General features: G+C 36.3%; 1 protein-coding gene across 1 annotated transcript in view; it reads right to left on the reverse strand.

Annotated features, from left to right (window-relative positions):
* Positions 1 to 7,647: 7,647 nt before the first annotated feature.
* LOC140450402 (sorbitol dehydrogenase-like) overlaps positions 7,648 to 17,974 on the reverse strand; it is a 39,273-nt gene continuing 28,946 nt past the window's right edge. The window contains exon 5 of the mRNA XM_072544019.1: positions 7,648 to 7,920. Within this exon, the coding sequence (XP_072400120.1) occupies positions 7,655 to 7,920 (266 nt within the window). The 3' untranslated portion in view covers positions 7,648 to 7,654. The remainder of the gene's footprint in view (positions 7,921 to 17,974) is intronic.

Raw genomic sequence — 17,974 nt, forward strand, 5'->3', positions numbered from 1 at the left:
ATTCAGTTTTTAGTACTCCAAACGGAGTAAAGTAATAAAACATAATGACGGTATTAGATTTTTGTTTCGATACAGGGCAGCGGCTTAAATTTGTCTCCCTGAAAACACTTGAAGACCCATACTTTACGCATTTGTTTATCTCTAGGAAACACAAAAAAACGATACTTTGAAAAAGATTTCCTTTTTTTATTATAATTGTTTAAATAACCCACCACTGCACAATACATTATGGCAACCAAATAATTAGTCTTCTTTATAAAGTAGCTACAGGTACTCGAGAGGAAGTTGCGTACGATAAATAAATTAGGTGATATTAACACAGTAAACTGAATGTTTTCACCACAAAATTTATACAGGGTGAGTCATGAGGAACTTTACATACTTCTACCATATGTAGAGTCCCTCAGGGACCATATCATGTGGCCACTAAAAAATGTCAACTCCTCTTCTTTATTAATTAACAGGGTGATTTGTGTAATTGACCATTTATTTCATTTTACTGTAGTGTTTATACGGCTCATTTGATTTTTTTAATTTTTGCATGATACAGTACACTTTTTTTTTTTTTTTTTCGTCTTTATAGAGGGGGGGTCTGGAATCTTCAAAAGACATCTCAGTCCAGGGCGCCGCCTGACTAACTTTAGTGCAGGATTCGTTCTTCGTACTCCCGGCGATAGTTCCCGAGGTACTTTAAAATGCCCTCTCGTCGCCGAGTCTACGCCGAACGCCTACCTGCTAAACCAGACCCTCCTCTGTCATCCAGCGATCCGGAAGCGAAATGGCCGCTGTAAGGCCGGCATCACTTCCGAATCACTACCTTTATTCATTCATTCTCCATTCATACACATCCACACTCTATTCATCAGCAAGGAGGTTCCCTGTCTCGTTTAGCGTTGGTTTAGCAGTCTTTCTTCCTCTTCCTTTTTCTTGATCACTGCACGGATATAGCTGTGTATGTTAGTCCAAACTAATTTATTTTCAATCATTCTCTCAATCATTTCTCTCACTGTAACAAAATTCACACCTGTCTCTCTCTCCATTCTGTTCCTTTCCACTATCCATCTGCTGCAATCTAACATCGTATGTGTCACAGTGTCCGAGTATCCACAGTCTAGGCATTCATCTGTATCAGCCTTTCCGATCCTATAGAGGTAGGCCCTAAAACACCCGTGTCCTGTGAGCACCTGCGTCAGGAAATAATCCAGTCGCCTGTGGCCACAGTCCACCCAATCTCTTATGTTCGGGATCAGCATTTTCGTCCACTGTGCCACATCTTCCGTGTTGTTCCATTCTTCTTGCCATCTTTCAACTGACCTTTCCCTTTCCTGTCTTTTCTCGGCCACAGTAAGGTTTGGACCTCTTCTCTCATAAAGCTCTTTTCTTTCCACCGCCAAAATATGCAACGGAACACATCCAGTGATGGTCCATAAGGCTGCCGCAGACACAGTCCTGTAGGCGCATGCCACTCGCAACAGACTTGTTCTGTCTACTCGTGTCATGAGACTCCTACAGGCAGTTATCTCTACCGCCTCGCTCCAGACTGGTGCCGCGTAGAGGACGATCGATTGTACAACACCGTGTAAGACCCTCCTCCTTTCGGATTTGGGTCCTCCAATGTTCGGAATCCCCCTTCCCAACGCAGCCGTACTATTCGCAGCCTTCCGGACCACCTCCCGCACGTGCTCTCCCCATTTTCCATTCTGGTGCAATGTCACTCCTAGATACTTTACATGTTTCTTAGGTGTTAGACATGCTCCCGCACATTTTAATTCAATATTTTGCCTATGCCTTGTCCCCTTTAGAATGATGGCTTCGGTTTTCTCTGTCGCAATTTTCAGTCCGTGCTGCGTCATCCATTTCTTTACGACGCCGCCTGCGTTTCTAACCCGGTATTTGAGATCTGGCTCATCCCGAGCCACTACCAGTACAGCGAGGTCATCCGCGAATGCGAAGGGGGTTGTACCCTCTCCGTATTCACAGTGCATAACCCCGTCATATGCCAGATTCCATAGCGTCGGGCCCAATACAGATCCCTGGGGTACCCCGGCCGTCACGTCCACGATCGTGCCCTTTTCCACCATAATCCTTCTCTCGGACAGATACTCCGCCACCACATTCATCAGGTAACCAGGACATTCTCTCTCCTCCATTGCCTTCATTACTTCGTTCCACTGCAACGTATTGAATGCATTCTTAACATCAAATAACAGCAGAGCCGCCCAGCGATGTTCATCCCCTCTGTTGCGCAATGCTTCGAGTACACTCATGATTGCATCAATCGTGCTTTTTCCTTTGCAAAAACCAAATTGCCTCCTTGATAAACCACCTTCCCTCTCAATCATGTCGTCTATGCGTACTCGCAGCATCCTTTCATACAGCTTACTGATGCATGTAAGCAGACAGATGGGGCGATACTTTTCCCTAGCTTTGGGAAGCAGTATTAACCTCGATGTCCTCCAAGGCTCAGGAAAAGTTTGTGCTTCCAGCAGTGCATTCATATGTTCCAGAAGCCACGCAGGTTCCACCCGTCCTAGACCCATCACCGCCTCAGGTGGTATCTGATCTAGTCCTGGGGATCTACGAGTCTTCAGTGAACCCAATGCCTCGATAAGTTCATCCATGGTAAAGGGTACAGCTCGCTCAGCTCCTTCATCCCTCCACACACCATGACATCTGCCGTCCGGAAAGAGCTCTCTTGTTACCTCAAGCTTCTTATCCATAGGCATTTCGTAAGGAGAATACGCATGGAACTTCTTCATGACGATCTTGTACCCCTGACCCCAGATGTCCTCATCCAGCTGTTCACACAACTCTTTCCAGTGCCTTCTTTTTTCTGTATGGATTTTCCTGTACAGTTCCCTCTTCCTTGCGCGGTACTCTTCCTCGATCTCCTCGATGATCTCAGGGTTGATTCCTGCTCTACCTCTTGCTCTTGTTAACCTTCTTTTCATTGCTATACACACATTTCTTAGTGCCTCGATGTCCGCATTCCACCAATATGGCATCCTGTTGACATCTTGGCGACCAATCTTGCTTCCCTCCATCGCTTCTTTAATGACTCTCTCCAGGCTTTCCACTGTCGGTGATTGACCCTGCATTATGCTCACTCTCCATTTAATTAGTTCCTCGTATACTTTCCAGTCATTCCCATCGCCGCATCTGCCCACCGACGTCCCGGATGCACGGACCGTGTTAGTGGTCCCCTTTCCAGTTATCGAGAACTCAATGTATTGATGTTCAGTTCCAGTGTAGTCTGGCAAAACCTTCAAACCTACTGCTTTCGCCGCCATTTCTTGTGTCGCCATGGTCACGTCGATGTACGTACCTGTACCTCTCCTAACAAACGTAGGTTCCAGACCTGTGTTCAGAACCACTAGGTCTAGAGCACCCACCCAGTCAGTTAGTATCCTGCCGCGTGCATCGGTGATGGGAGATCCCCAGTCCGCTGCTTTTGCGTTAAAATCTCCCAGCACTACGTATTCTCCTCCTGTGTTTCCCACTTCCTGCATGATCTCGTCTATCTTCATCTCGTACTCGCCCACCGTCACGTTTGGAGAAATATAACAGCAGACCAGTAGCACCCCCTCCATCCGAACAATCACATATCCTTCTTTCGGCTTAATTTCATACACTCGCAGTTTCCTATTGTAGATTCGTACAGCAGCTCCCCGGTCGTATCTACAAACCATCCTCTTCTTTTCACCGCTGTTGGATTTGGTTCCGCCGTCACCAGCACATTGATGTTCTTTTCAACTGCGGCAGTCTCAGCAAGATCATGTGCTAGTCTTGCCGTTCCCACATTAGTTTGGAGCACTCTTAGCTCTCGAGTCATGTTTTCTTTGTTTGCCATTTCTAAACCTTGGATTTCTTTCGCGCTCTCTTTTACACTCTCATACTCTTGGGACTAGTCCTCAGTTATTTCTATTTTCAACCAGTCGGTTGAACTTTGGGCATATTCTTAAATTTGCCACATGCTCATTCACGTCGCAGTTGAGGCATCTGGTTGTTTCTTCCTTGCATTAAAGCGCTATGTGACCCTCTTTGCCACATCGGAAGCAACATCCTCTTCTGTTCTGCCCCTTGCAGTGCCATTGTTTGTGTCCAAAGGCAAGACATCTCAAGCATCTCGGTATTTCTAACCTTGATTTTATTACTCGGCAGGATGTGTAGTCTACTTTTATTCTTTTCATTTGCAAGATCTTTTCGGCAACATCTTCATCCACATCGATCACGGCACTCATCATCCCTCTGACTGCGCCTCGTGTCTCGGTCCAAATTTTTATAATATATACACTACTATCAAGCATTCGACTGGTATTAGCTAAACTAAAAAATTCCAGGACTGGTTTTGGAAAAATTAATATAGGGATTCGTATTAAATATTACACCCTGTATATATTTTTTTTTAAATGCAATAAGTGATTTTCAAACTACATAAATAGCCAATGAAAACGACATATGCGACAATTTTGTCGCACTTTTATAAAATTTTTAGTGAACGATCAAATCTTACCAAAAATAGAACAACCATAATGAAGTATCAAATTATAAGGTAATTAATTTAAACAAATGTTATAAATTTCAAACATTTTAATTGAAATGATAAACTGAGTCACTGCACAACAAAAAAAACAGTAACTACTAACAATAACGAAGAACAATTTAAAAAAAAAACTAAAAATATGTACATAGTTATGATAAACCCATAAATTAGAACTGGAAAAGATACAATAATGGTAACAAAATAAAAATAATTTGAAATAGATTTTCGAAATGGAACCCTGCAGCCTGTACACATTTTTGTTGCCGAATTGTTAATTGACGTATTGAATTACGGATACTCTGGGGATCGTTTCTAATAGTATTACAAAAATGTATAATTATATCAATTAATTGTTGTCGGTTATTAATATTCGCTGCGTAAACTAGTTGCTTCAATCGTCCCCAAATATGGTAATCAACGGGATTGAAATCAGGGGATCTTAAAGGCCACGAAATAGGACCTGCACGTCCTATCCACCTGTTGCCATAAACATTATGGAGATGTTGTCTCATTGCCAGTAAAAAGTGTGGGGGTGCCCCATCATGCTGAAAATACATCCCTCGGATAGCAACGTTCGCGTTGGCAAACAAATTCGGCAAAATATTTTGTAGAAAGTTCAAATAGACCTGCCCTGTTAAAGGACCATCAAAAAAGTGAGGACCTACTAATTGGTTATTTATGACACCAATCCACAAGTTAACCGAAAACCTTAACTGAGAACGACGTTCTCGAATAGCATGGGGATTTTCTTCTGCCCACACATATGGATTTCGTGAATTATTTATCCCGTCTCTGGTAAATTGGGCTTCATCTGTAAATAGTGTCCTGTATAGCGTTGGTCGATTATTGTTAATCCATCTACAAAATTCCAACCTATCGATCTCATCTCCAGCATGTAGTCGCTGAACCATTTGAATGTGATATGGGTATAGATTATTTTTTTGTAAGACTCTACTTACTTTTGATTGAGTAACATTGAGTTCTCGACTTACTTGTCTAGTGCTTATTGTAGGGTTCATAGTAACGGCGTTCATAATGTCATCTTCCTGAGCTTCATCTACATGTCGCTCTGTTGTTTCACTAGGAAAAGTGCCATTTTCTCGCAAATAATTAAAAACTGACCCAAATGTTGGATGACTGGGAGTTCGACGATTAGGAAATCTCCTGCGATATTCTCTAGTAGCAGCCCTACCATTCCCATTACAGAATCCATAAACAAATATTATGTCTGCATATTCTGTGGTCGAAAACTGATGTGGCATTTTGAACGAAAGTAACAAAAGCTCTACCAAAACTAACACAATGTACTTAACGTAGATATGACAGAAGAAATATGTATTCTTGTACACATAAATAACAATTGATAATGACAATAATGACAATGGGTATAAAATATCAAGAAACGTCAAACGGTCAACGCCAACCTTTATTTTAAACTTTTTTAGATTTATTTTTATTTAGTACAATTGATGCAATGTATTATTATTTGACATAAAATTTTAATCATTTACAATCAACACAAACTAACACATACAAAAGGTTTGACTTTTTATTCAATTTAATTTATTATTTATCGAAAATAATGCCCCAATACGATCTATGAGTAAAAAATTAAAATTGAAAAACAATTGATTCTATCGTAGAGATAATACAAAGTGACAGTAAAGATGTTAATTTTCTACGTATTAGATTATGTTGTAGGAACTCATTTTAATTAAAATGTTAGAAATTTATAACATTTGTTTAAATTAATACCTTATAATTTGATACTTCATTATGGTTGTTCTATTTTTGGTAAGATTTGATCGTTCACTAAAAATTTAATAAAAGTGCGACAACATTGTCGCATATGTCGTTTTCATTGGCTATTTATGTAGTTTGAAAATCACTTATTGCATTTTAAAAAAAATATATACAGGGTGTAATATTTAATACGAATCCCCAAATTAATTTTTCCAAAACCAGTCCTGGAATTTTTTAGTTTAGCTAATACCAGTCGAATGCTTGATAGTAGTGTACTGTATCATGCAAAAATTAAAAAAATCAAATGAGCCGTATAAACACTTCAGTAAAATGAAATAAATGGTCAATTACACAAATCACCCTGTTAATTAATAAAGAAGAGGAGTTGACATTTTTTAGTGGCCACATGATATGCTCCCTGAGGGACTCTACATATGGTAGAAGTATGTAAAGTTCCTCATGACTTACCCTGTATAACAATATAATATACAAAGTCTTTACTACATCAATGAATAAATAAAAATATAATTCACTACTTTTTTAAAACACACAGGATAGCAACAGATAGATCATTTATAACTTGGCATCATTAAAGTTGTCTCGGGCTTACGTCACAGGTGTGCGAAAAAGATGCAAGAACATGCGCGTTGACTTATCTTGTTAGTTATAGTATCATGATGTAACATAATGTTAATAACTTCATTAAAGCTCATATTATATTTAGTCTTGTGCTAGTTGTCAATGTATTATTCTGCTCTTATTTTATTTTGATTATTTTTAAAGTCTTATACAATGACACATTTGTAGATAAACTAGTTATCAAAACTTAACTAGGTAAAATATTATTTGGATTAATTCAATATTTGACAATTTATTTAAAAAATTTTGTGCATTCTTCGTAAATTTGTCATGTAAATGGTTGTGTAATATTTAGTAAAAATTTGTTCTTGGTTTTCTCCTCATGATTTACTATGGAATTACTAACAGAAGAATTTTACTGTCCTCATCGCACGTGGTTTTAGTTGTAATATTCGTAAGTAGAAGTTGATTTCATGTAATCGAATGAACTATTTTGCAATAAAGTCGTCCCAGGAACGCAACAAAAAAATATTGACATTATCATTTAAATAACTTGTTTATGAATGCACATTTCATTTTTAACAGATTATTTGTTTTAATTTATTTTTCTGTTGGGTATAACTAGATCTAGAATTACATTCATTGAACAGTTAAAAGCAAACATGATATCCAAAGTCATATTATATGTATGATTTATATTTTAATAACGATTCGTTTCAGTAGCTAGTAGCGATAGCGATCCATATTTTTATCTAAAATATATATAATTAAACAAAAACAAATAAAAAATCAACATTTATTCGGTTTCCACTTCGGATTACAATGCACTAATATTTTAATAGGACATCCCGTTTTATCTCTATACGTCTCAAAAGCCTTTACAGAATCTTCTAGTTTAAAATGATGAGTCCCTATCGGCTTTATATTCACTTTTCTGGCTCGTAGCAACTCAACAGCATCTCGATAATCGTTTGCATACCTGAAGGATCCTATTATAGTTATTTCTTTTACAAGAGACGCTGAAAAGGGCAAGGACATTTCATCAGCGCCCATTCCTAAAAAGATTTCAAATTATTATTAAAAAAAAAAATTGTATACGGGGTGTACAAAAAGTCAGATACCGAGTAGTTTATAACAATAATTCAAAATTTTATTTAAAAAATTCCTTTATAAAAAGTATAATAATAAAAACCCTATCGGGCTACATCACGGAATGTTTTCGGAATAACTATTCTATTATCAGTGCTATCTGGATGTACATTTTTTAAGCAGTGGCGGCGCCTGGTGTAAGGTATTGGGGGTGCACACATATTATATACCATATAAAAATAGACAACACCATAGGCCTCCGCTTCAGCCCTATTTCCGTAAGCAAAAGTTTTTTGAGTGTCGTCAAATTGTAAAAATCAAAGGATCTTATTAAGAAACTACAATAAATAATGTATTTTATTAAACTTAAAATTATAATTTAGTTAAATGTTACAAGCAAGTTTTGTATTGAAAATTAAATCGCCTGTCTTTTTTTGAGATAAATTCTTCAATAACCAATTCATTAAAATTTGGAATTTCTTGAATAATTTTTTTTTTTTCAATTGATAACATGGCGAGTGCAGTTAGTCGATCCTGGCCCATAGTACTTCTAAGGAAAGTTTTGATACGTTTCAATGTAGAGAAACATCGTTCTGCTTCTACTGTTGTCATTGGCATCGTAACAAGTACTTGAAGAATTAAATTAATTTCAGAAAAATCTTCTTGCAAATTATTTTCAATCAAAAATTTAAGTAAGTGAACTACTCCGGAAATTCTTTAAAATCGGATCTTCTATAAACAATTTCCAATTCAGTCCTTAATTTGTTTTTATTTAAAAAGGGATAATTGTTAATTGCTGATTCCAATGTCAATGTAGGAAAATTTGAGCTGTATATTTCAAAATTGTCCACTGAAAATAATTTTGCTATTTCCAAATGTCCTGTAAACAAAAACCTTCTTTTAATTTTAGATAGTATAGTATCGCAAACTTCCTTAGCTTGAATAATTGTGGAGACATAAGAATTTCTGTCATCTTTCTTCCGTCTTTTCCTGGATTGACTATCGTCAATGTCTGTTAACTCGGTTTCTCTTATAGTGTGAATATTGTCTCTTTCTTTTTGTATATTTTCTTCAAATGTAGTCAGGCATCGTTTTACGATTACGGAATCAGTAGCAGTTTTTTGTATTTGTGAATATAGTATGTCAACGTGGGGCATAACACGATAAAAAACTTTCAACCAAAATACAAATTTATTATCATTCAATATCCTTAAAAGTGCACCTGCTTTTGTTATGGTACCAGATTGCCTGGATGTTGATTGTATTCTTTCCATGCACTCTATTAGGGCTCTATTCTCATACACCATGTTCACCGTTCTAATTTTGAAATTCCATCTTGTAGCAGATGCTAACGGAACCCTATTTCCCACAACTTAATCTAATATGGCAACTCTCTGAGGTGAATTTGAAAAAAATTAGTAATGTCGGTCAAATCAGCAAAAAATATGCGTACATTAGTATTTATGCTTGTTGCCTGAGACATTAACAAATTTAACTGATGCGCATAACAATGTATATAATTGGCATATCTAAATTTATCCTGAATGAGTTTTTGCACACCCCCATGAACGCCACGCATAACACTTGCTCCGTCACAGCTTTGAGAAATTAACTTATCGGAACTCGATAAAACACAACTTAAACATTCTTCTATGCAGCCAGCTAAGGAAACAGCATCGTGGTTATTTGGTTTTAAAAAAGTCCAAAATCTTTCAACAGGGGTCCCGTTTTGTAAGTGTAACGATAAACTATAACTATTTGAAAAATATTTGAAATGTCATTCGTTTCATCACTCACAATGGAAACAAATTTTGAAGCAGCAATTTCTTTTTTGATATGTGCCTTACACACTGAAAGCATACAATCGAGTAAATCATTTTGAATGTCTTTTGACGTTCCTTTAAACACAGTAGCTTGCTGCAAATGGTCTTTGAGAGCTAAATCCAATTCGGCGAAAAAATTTATGAGACCTCTAAATATACCAGGGTTTATTGAATCCTTTCTTTTATCATGGCCGCGGAGAGCAAGTTCAAAAGCACCACAAAATTTTACACAGTTTATAATTTTTAGGAACACTAACACCGCAAAATTTAAATGTGTATTTGCCGTCCGTACAAGTTACAATGACAACGACAATGACAATAAGATTATTAGGATTTAAGGCGCGTTTTCACGGGTCGATCTAGGTTGAACGATTTGGATCGTTCGAACATAATTCGATCTGTGTGGAAAGCAAAAAGGTTTACACGACAGGCGATGAATGTTAAATTAATTGTGGTACAAAATGGCGTCACGTGAAATGATTAATGTAGGTGTGCAATTAATTTGTTGTGCAATTTGGGAAGAAATCGCTAAATCAAACAAAAAGAAAAAAAAACGAACGTGGTGGACCCGACCGTGGATTGTGAGACGAAATACACATGGTGCATCACAAATCCTGCTCCAAGAAATGGTTGTGGAAGATCCAGAGGCTTATAGAAATCATTTAAGAATGGATAATGCTCATTTTAGAGAACTTTTAGAAAAAAACTGCTGAGACAAGTCAAAAAACGATACAAATATGCGTGAATCATTACCAGCAGGGCTGAAATTGCAAATAGTTCGTCGATTTCTAGCCACTGGAGACAGCTGTGTGTAAATTAGTTATTAAGGACTAGTACAACAAAATGAATGTTTTTAAAAATAAAAAGCCAAATTAGAACCGGTACATATAAGTCATCAGGTCCAGAGTCACTCTTTAGTGATTTCAATACTTTGCTCAATTCAAGATTGTATGTTGTTCTAATATATTTTATTTTATTTTTCAAGTCATTTTCAGACATATTGAGTTTATTCATATGTTGTAGAATTGCTTGCAATGCCTCTCGCCTCGCTTGTAGATTGCGATAAAGCTCGGTTTGTGGATTCCATAATACATTATAGTTTTGATAAGCATCCAAAAATCTTGCCATCTCTGCATCTGATCATTTTTCAGTCATTTTTTCCGAAAATTACAGCTTTTCGTACTAAAAACAACAACTTTGTACACGCTAGAAGTACTCTACTCGGCTTTCGGTACCTTGTGTTTTCGTTCGACCAGGTGTTTACACATTCGATTCCAGTCGTTCGACATCGATTCGGCGGCAATCGCCCGTCAAAAGTAGACAGTCTTTCTACTTTCGTCGAATCGACCCACTCCGCCGAACGGTTAAGTCGATTTAAGGTTTACATATTCAATTTGCTTTCGATTTTATAATCGACCTAAATCGTTCAATCCAGATCGGCCCGTGAAAACGTGCCTTTAGGATCACCGATCACAATCGATTTGTGCACACCAGGCCAGCTACAACGCGTGGCTATTGCGGGGAAGTGGGAAGTGCGGTCGGTGGTATTGGGCCAATGAAAATTAATTTTTAGCTGAGCAGTGCTCTGTAGATTGTGTCTCATGTCTCGAACCCGCGAAGTTTCCGCATGTCTAAATAGAATAAAAATAACTAAATGTTACCTATTACTTATAAGCTGCTTGGATCTGTAATTTCTGATTTCAGTTACGGTTAATTAGTTGATTAAAAATATTATTTATAGAATAATAAATTTTAAATATTTATATAAATGTTTGTATGAAAATAATTGAGGGAGTGCACGTGCACATGTCCACTTATGAAGGAACCGCCACTGGTTTTAAGTCACTAAATATGTAGATAAAAACCCTTTAAATGTAGTTTGATTAACTTTGAGTTACATCTTTGATAATTAAAAAGTATGATGGTTAAGTTACAAAAGGAATTGATCACATAGCAACTTAAGACTCCATTGGGGTTGCTATAGATTGGCCGCTGAAAAGATGGAATAATCACGTGAATGGCACGCACTCCTAAATATTCCTCTCAATATGTTATCACTATGTTATCACGTTTACACCGCTCAACAAAAACGAACTAACACTCTCGCTATATATACCTTTTTTACAGGTTATTGATTTACATGCTTTGGGATACATGGGATGCTTTTTTATAAGTGTTCATTATTACACCTTTTTCCTCAACAGTTAAATGTCTTTTTTTAATCTTTTTGTTGGAGGTGAAAGAGTGTTTAAATCCACATTTAATAAACGTAAGACACATTTAATAAAATCGTAAATAAACCTAACTCACAGAATAATTAATACAAATTAATATACGTACGCGTACAAACAATTTTTAGCACTGCCAACAAAATTCACCAGACAGCGGAAGTTAAACACAAATAATGATGGTGTAAACAGTTTCTCAGAAGGTCTAGTTTTGGCCGCCTCTCGATGCTTGAATTGAGTGATCATGCGATCTTGGATTCCATTTTTGAAACGGCCAGATTATAGTCCTTAGACGAAGTGTCTGTGAGAACTTGTTGATAGCAACTATTAAAGTATTACTTCTACCACTTTGAAAGAGCTTAGTTTTATATTTTTAATTGTTGGTATAGCAAGATTGAGTGTTTTCTTTTTCTTCTTAAGGTGCATATCCGTTACGAACGTTGGCGATCATTATGGCTATGATGAATCTGCTGGTTGCTATACGGAATAGCTGTGTTGAGGTCTTTCTATACCATACTCTCAGGTCAGCAAGCCAGGATATTCTTCTTTGTCCTGGGGCCCTTTTTTCTTCAATATTACCTTGTAAAATGTATTGGAGTAGCTCATACCTGCCTTGATTTCTCATTATATGTCACAAGTCCTGCAGCTTACGGCTCTTCAGCATCTTCAGGATATTCAGGGTCTTTATGTATAACCATAGCTCAAAAGCCTGAAGTTTTGATAGAATTTCCGCCTTCAATGTCCACGTTTCTACTCCGTACAGAAGCACTGAGTACACTTAACATTTATGGAGCCTTATTTTTGTTTATAGGGTGAGGTCATAGCTCTTGAACACGGAGCTTATAGTCAAGAATGCACTTTTTGCCTTTCTGATACGACATTTAATCTTTTAGATATTGTCTCACGACTCAATAATTATAGTTCCCAAGTAGTTCTACTGTGAGACACGTTCAATTCTCATTTAGTTCAAATACAGATTTGCTTCAGTTATATTTTCCTTGCTGATGATCATTAGCTTGGTTTTGCTGGTGTTTAAATCAAGTCCATATGTTCTACTTGTTTCCGTTATTTTGTTTATTAAGTTTTGCAGCCCTACTATGGTATTGGAAAACACTATTGTATCATCTGCATACCGCAGGTTATTGAGCTTGACTCCATTTATTAAGATGCCTTCATCAATATCTTTTAGAACCTCTTCAAATTGTTCTCCGAGTACAGATTGAGTAGCAGTGGTAAAATTATACAACCCTTTCTCACTCATCTTTAGATTTTGACCTGATCTGCTCACTCTACTGATATTTTTCTTTTCTTGTTTATTTCATTAAATATTTCAGTTATTATTTGTTTTGCATCTAATAGCTTCAGCAGTTCTACAGTTATTTCATCAAGTCCCGGTACCTTTCCATTCTTTATTTGTCTAACTGCTGCCGTTATTTCTTCTAGTAGGATTTTGGGACCAGAATTTTTTTCAATGTTGGGTCAGTTTTCTGTCATCATACTTCTTCATTGACTTACTTGTAACCTTCTTCATTCTGACTTGAAATTACCTACAACTGGTACATGATCAGAATTTATGTTTACCTTCGGGTATATTTTGACAGCTGTTCCTATACCTCTTATGTACTAGCATGTAATCAATCTGATTTTTTACAATCCTTCCCACAGAATTCTGTGAAGATTTTCAGGTGTACAATATCCTTGGGTGTATTTTAAACCAGGTGTTCAATATTACTAATTAATTTGCTTCCTCAAAAATCTCAAATGTGTCTCCCAGATCGTTCCGGTTTTTTGGTCCAAATGGTCCATCTGCAGATGATATTTTGCTGGCCCCAACTTTGGCGTTAAAGTCACCCATGACCATTGTTAGGTCTTCCTTTTTCAACCTTTTCACGACTTGATTGGTAGATTCTTCTACCTCTTCTTCTATTCCTTCTGTTGTAGGTGCTTACACTTAAAATATATTGATGTCGATTATCGACGCACGTATAGTGTATATATACGTATTTCAGCTTATACGTATTTCACCCTAAAAAGAATCTTCAGAACGGCTATTAACAGACGCTCTAAACGTGAAAATAAATCTTTCCTGTCTTGGTGACGTCTGACGTATACGTGAAATCAAATCTTAACTGTCTTTTTCCTTTTATTCCGGTATACTCTTTATTATTTATTTTTACGTTGTAATACACCGGTATTACACGGTGTGGAAGCTTGGACGTTAACAGTCAGCTCGTTACGACGTTTAAAGAGTTTTGAGATGTGGGTATTTCGTGCTGAAAATTCCATGAACCAACCGCGTTAGAAATTGTCAAGAAGCGTAAAAGGTCTTATCTTGGACACATATTTAGACACGACAGGTATAACTTCCTTCAGCTTATTATAGAAGGGAAAATAGAAGGCATACGCGGCCCGGGTAGACGACAAATGACCTGGCTGCGCAACATCAAAGATGGGACAGGATTAGACTTTCAAAGTTTAATAAGGAAAGCCCAAAATAGGGAAGACTTTGCAGAGGTCATCGCCAACCTTCGCTAAGAAGACGGCACCTAAAGAAGAAGAAGCTACTCTTTATGAGTACTAGAAACCAATTCGCTAAGGATTTTTGTTTAGTTGAGGAGATATGTTGTGGAATGCCATTTTAGATTTTCCATGTCTCTAATAACATCTTTATTAACGTCTGTTTTGCCTTGCAATTCTTAGACGGCACAGATTAATGTAGAAATCTGATTTCGAAAAATTAGTTTATGGATTTATTATCAGTTGTTGCAATTTGCATCCATACAAAGCCATGTTAGAGTTGCTTCTAAACTCCATTCGCTTAACTCGGGCATATTTTGACAGATTCATTGTCGGAAACCTACAACACAACAATTCCTACTTCTCAGTATTAATAGCTCAAGTATCCTACTATTGGAGACTTCTTTCTTAAAAAAAAAAGAAGAATTATTCTAAATAGTGGAAGTGTATACTAAACCCATTAAATTTTGGGTAGTATATATTTAAAAAATATATTTTAGTTGTTATAATTTAACATAACTATTTATTATATGGTGCAGATAAATAAATATTGATTGTCGGTAATTCGCAAAGTTCTATTTTATTTACTATTTAGTTTGTTTACTATTAATATTGGCTATGAGTACGTGTGCTTGGTTGTATAGTAATTTCCAGCCACTTTTAGTTTGTCAAAAAGTAACTAACTTCGCAAAAAAATAATTACTAAATTTACTAGACATTTCGGACTGGCAATAGCGAACCGAGTATACCAAGACAGGAAAGATTTATTTTCACGTTCGAATCGTCTGTGAATAGCCGTTCTGATGATCCCTTTTAGGGTGAAATACGTATAAGCGGATATACAGACACACTATACGTGAAATCAAATCTTAACTGTCTTTTTCCTGTTATCAAAATTATTTTGTTTGAATTGGATTTAAAATCCTTTTTTAGAAAATTTCTTTCTAAATTTAAATTTTAAGTTGGAAAAAAACATATGATGCGTTCGCCGATAATAATGACAACCAAGTAGTAACATAACAGTTAACATAACCCCGACTTGTGAAGGCAAAGTCATATAGCCACACTCACCAATGTATGTCCGGTATAAACTGTAATGATTCTGGTCTCAACATTAATTGAAGCCAGTGAGGCCTCAATGTATTTCTTTTCTAAACCTTTTTTAAACAAAAATATTATTTTAAAGTTTCTGTTATCATATTTGGTATTCATTGCTTTTAGTTTGGCTATTTTATAGCCAGAGAAAAAAGGTCTATTCAGGGCAAAAATAGTAAAAAAAATGTGTTGGAACGTGAAAGAAGTCCTAATATAATTTCAAGAAAGATGACTAGTATCATTAGAGATACTGAAATACTTGGAAAAACGTCAGGAAAGAAGTTTGAGAATAAGGAGACCTGGTGGTAGTCTGACGAAGTTCAAGAAAAAATAATAAAGAAGAGAAGATTATATAAACAGTGGCAACAAAATAGGTCGGACACAGATTTTCAAAATTATACGGTCACCAAACAGAAAACAAAAGTTGTAGTAGCAAAAGTTAAAGCAGAAGCGTATAATAATCTATACAATCAACTGGATACTACGGAAGAAGAAAACAAGATTTATAAAATAGAAAAACATCAAGCAAAGCAAGCAAAAGATTTTAAACAGATTAGATGATTAGTAAATAACCGAGATAAAAATAGTAAAATACTAATTCACGTAAATGGTGTTTTCTATCTCAAAACGAAATGAAAAAAGTACTTTGACAGGTTTTTAAATGAATTTAAAAAAAATTCAACAGACAACCAGTTGAGTGAACGGAGACAGTAACAGCAATGGTGACCGAAATAACAGACAAAGGAGTAGCTCAAGCAATTCACAAAATAAAGAAAGGAAAAGCAGTTGGACCAGATAATATTCCTGCGGAAGTGTGGAAAACATTAGGAGAGACTGGGACAAATTAGTTAACAGGTTTATTTAATAGAATTATGGAAGTTGGACAAATTCCAGACGAATGGAGAAGCAGTGTATTAGAATCCGTCTACAAAAGCAAAGGAGATGTACAACAATGTACCAACTATAGGGCCATAAAACTACTTAGTCACACCATGAAAATATGGGAAAGAGTAATTCACAGACGGATACGTGAAGAAACCGACATATCCGATAACCAGTTTGGCTTTAAGCAAGGAAGATCAACAACTTATATGGTATTCATTGATCTTGAGAAAGCATATGAAAGAATTAATCGGGAGATTTTGTGGTGGGTACTTAATAAGATAGAAATTCTCGGTGACTATGTAAAGATTGTAAGAGACGTGTATGAGGGAGTAACAACTAGTGAGCTATTGTGAGAGACGTGTAGTGAGGAACAGGTGTGGGAGAGACTAATAAATTTCATGTGACAGTAGGATTGCACCAAGGCTCATTAGTTCAGGATTAAATAACAGCTAAACTACATGGTAATATTCCGTGCTGCTTAATGTATGCTGATGATGTAGTGTTAGTAGGAAATAGTGAAAGCGACTGAAAACAAAAACTGAAACAGTGGAGACAAGCTTTTGAGGCAAAAGGTTTAAAACTTGGTAGGACAAAAACAGAGTATTTGGAATGTTCATTTAAAGATGGAGTTAGTACAAATAGAATGATATATTTGGAGGGTGAAATGATTGTGAATGCATGTGGTGAAAATGAGAATGCTTAAATGGATGACTAAGGCAACAAAAAAGGATAAATTATTAATGAGTATATTGGAGGAAGTCTAGGGGTGGCAGTAATTGTTGCCAAGATGGTTATGTTCAACGTATAGACGTTAATCACTCAATATGAAGAATTGCTGATCTGCGGGTTCCTGAAAGTAGTAGGAGAGGAAGACCAAAAAAGACTTGGGGGAGACCCTTAAGCAGAACATGCCGGTAAAGGGTATTAATATTGACATGACCCAAGATAGATATTTATGGAGAAATGTAATTAGAGAAGCCGACTCCGCATAGGGATAAAGGTAAAGAAATTGACGATGATGATAATGATGGGTTTGGCTATTTTATATATCATTCGATTGGCCTAATTGTTACAAAATTTTATTTGTTTCTTTTTTAGTTTTTGATGCAGATAATTTGCTTCTTTCTAGCAACATTAATGCTGGAAGCAAGATCCCTCTAAAACATATTGCTTTTATATATTTTTTAATTAATTAATGGTTTTTTGATGAACTTGGATTGACGAATAAAAAGTTTGTTTGGATTTTCAATTTATTTATGTTCATTTAAACTTTAAAAGGATAAAGCAAATGGAAAAAATACAGCAGTTCTAATTAAGCGCTTAACTCAGTGATATTGGCAAATAGTTACGACATGTTAAAAGACTAACAAAACGCAAGCAAAGAGCAGTGCAAATAAAATGAAAAATATAAATTTAAACAGCGACTTTCTAGAAATGGCAAAGTTGTTCCGTATACATAAACTCAAACTACA

The sequence above is a fragment of the Diabrotica undecimpunctata genome, chromosome 9 (genome assembly GCF_040954645.1).
Source record: "Diabrotica undecimpunctata isolate CICGRU chromosome 9, icDiaUnde3, whole genome shotgun sequence".
Classification (NCBI taxonomy): Eukaryota; Metazoa; Arthropoda; class Insecta; order Coleoptera; family Chrysomelidae; genus Diabrotica; species Diabrotica undecimpunctata.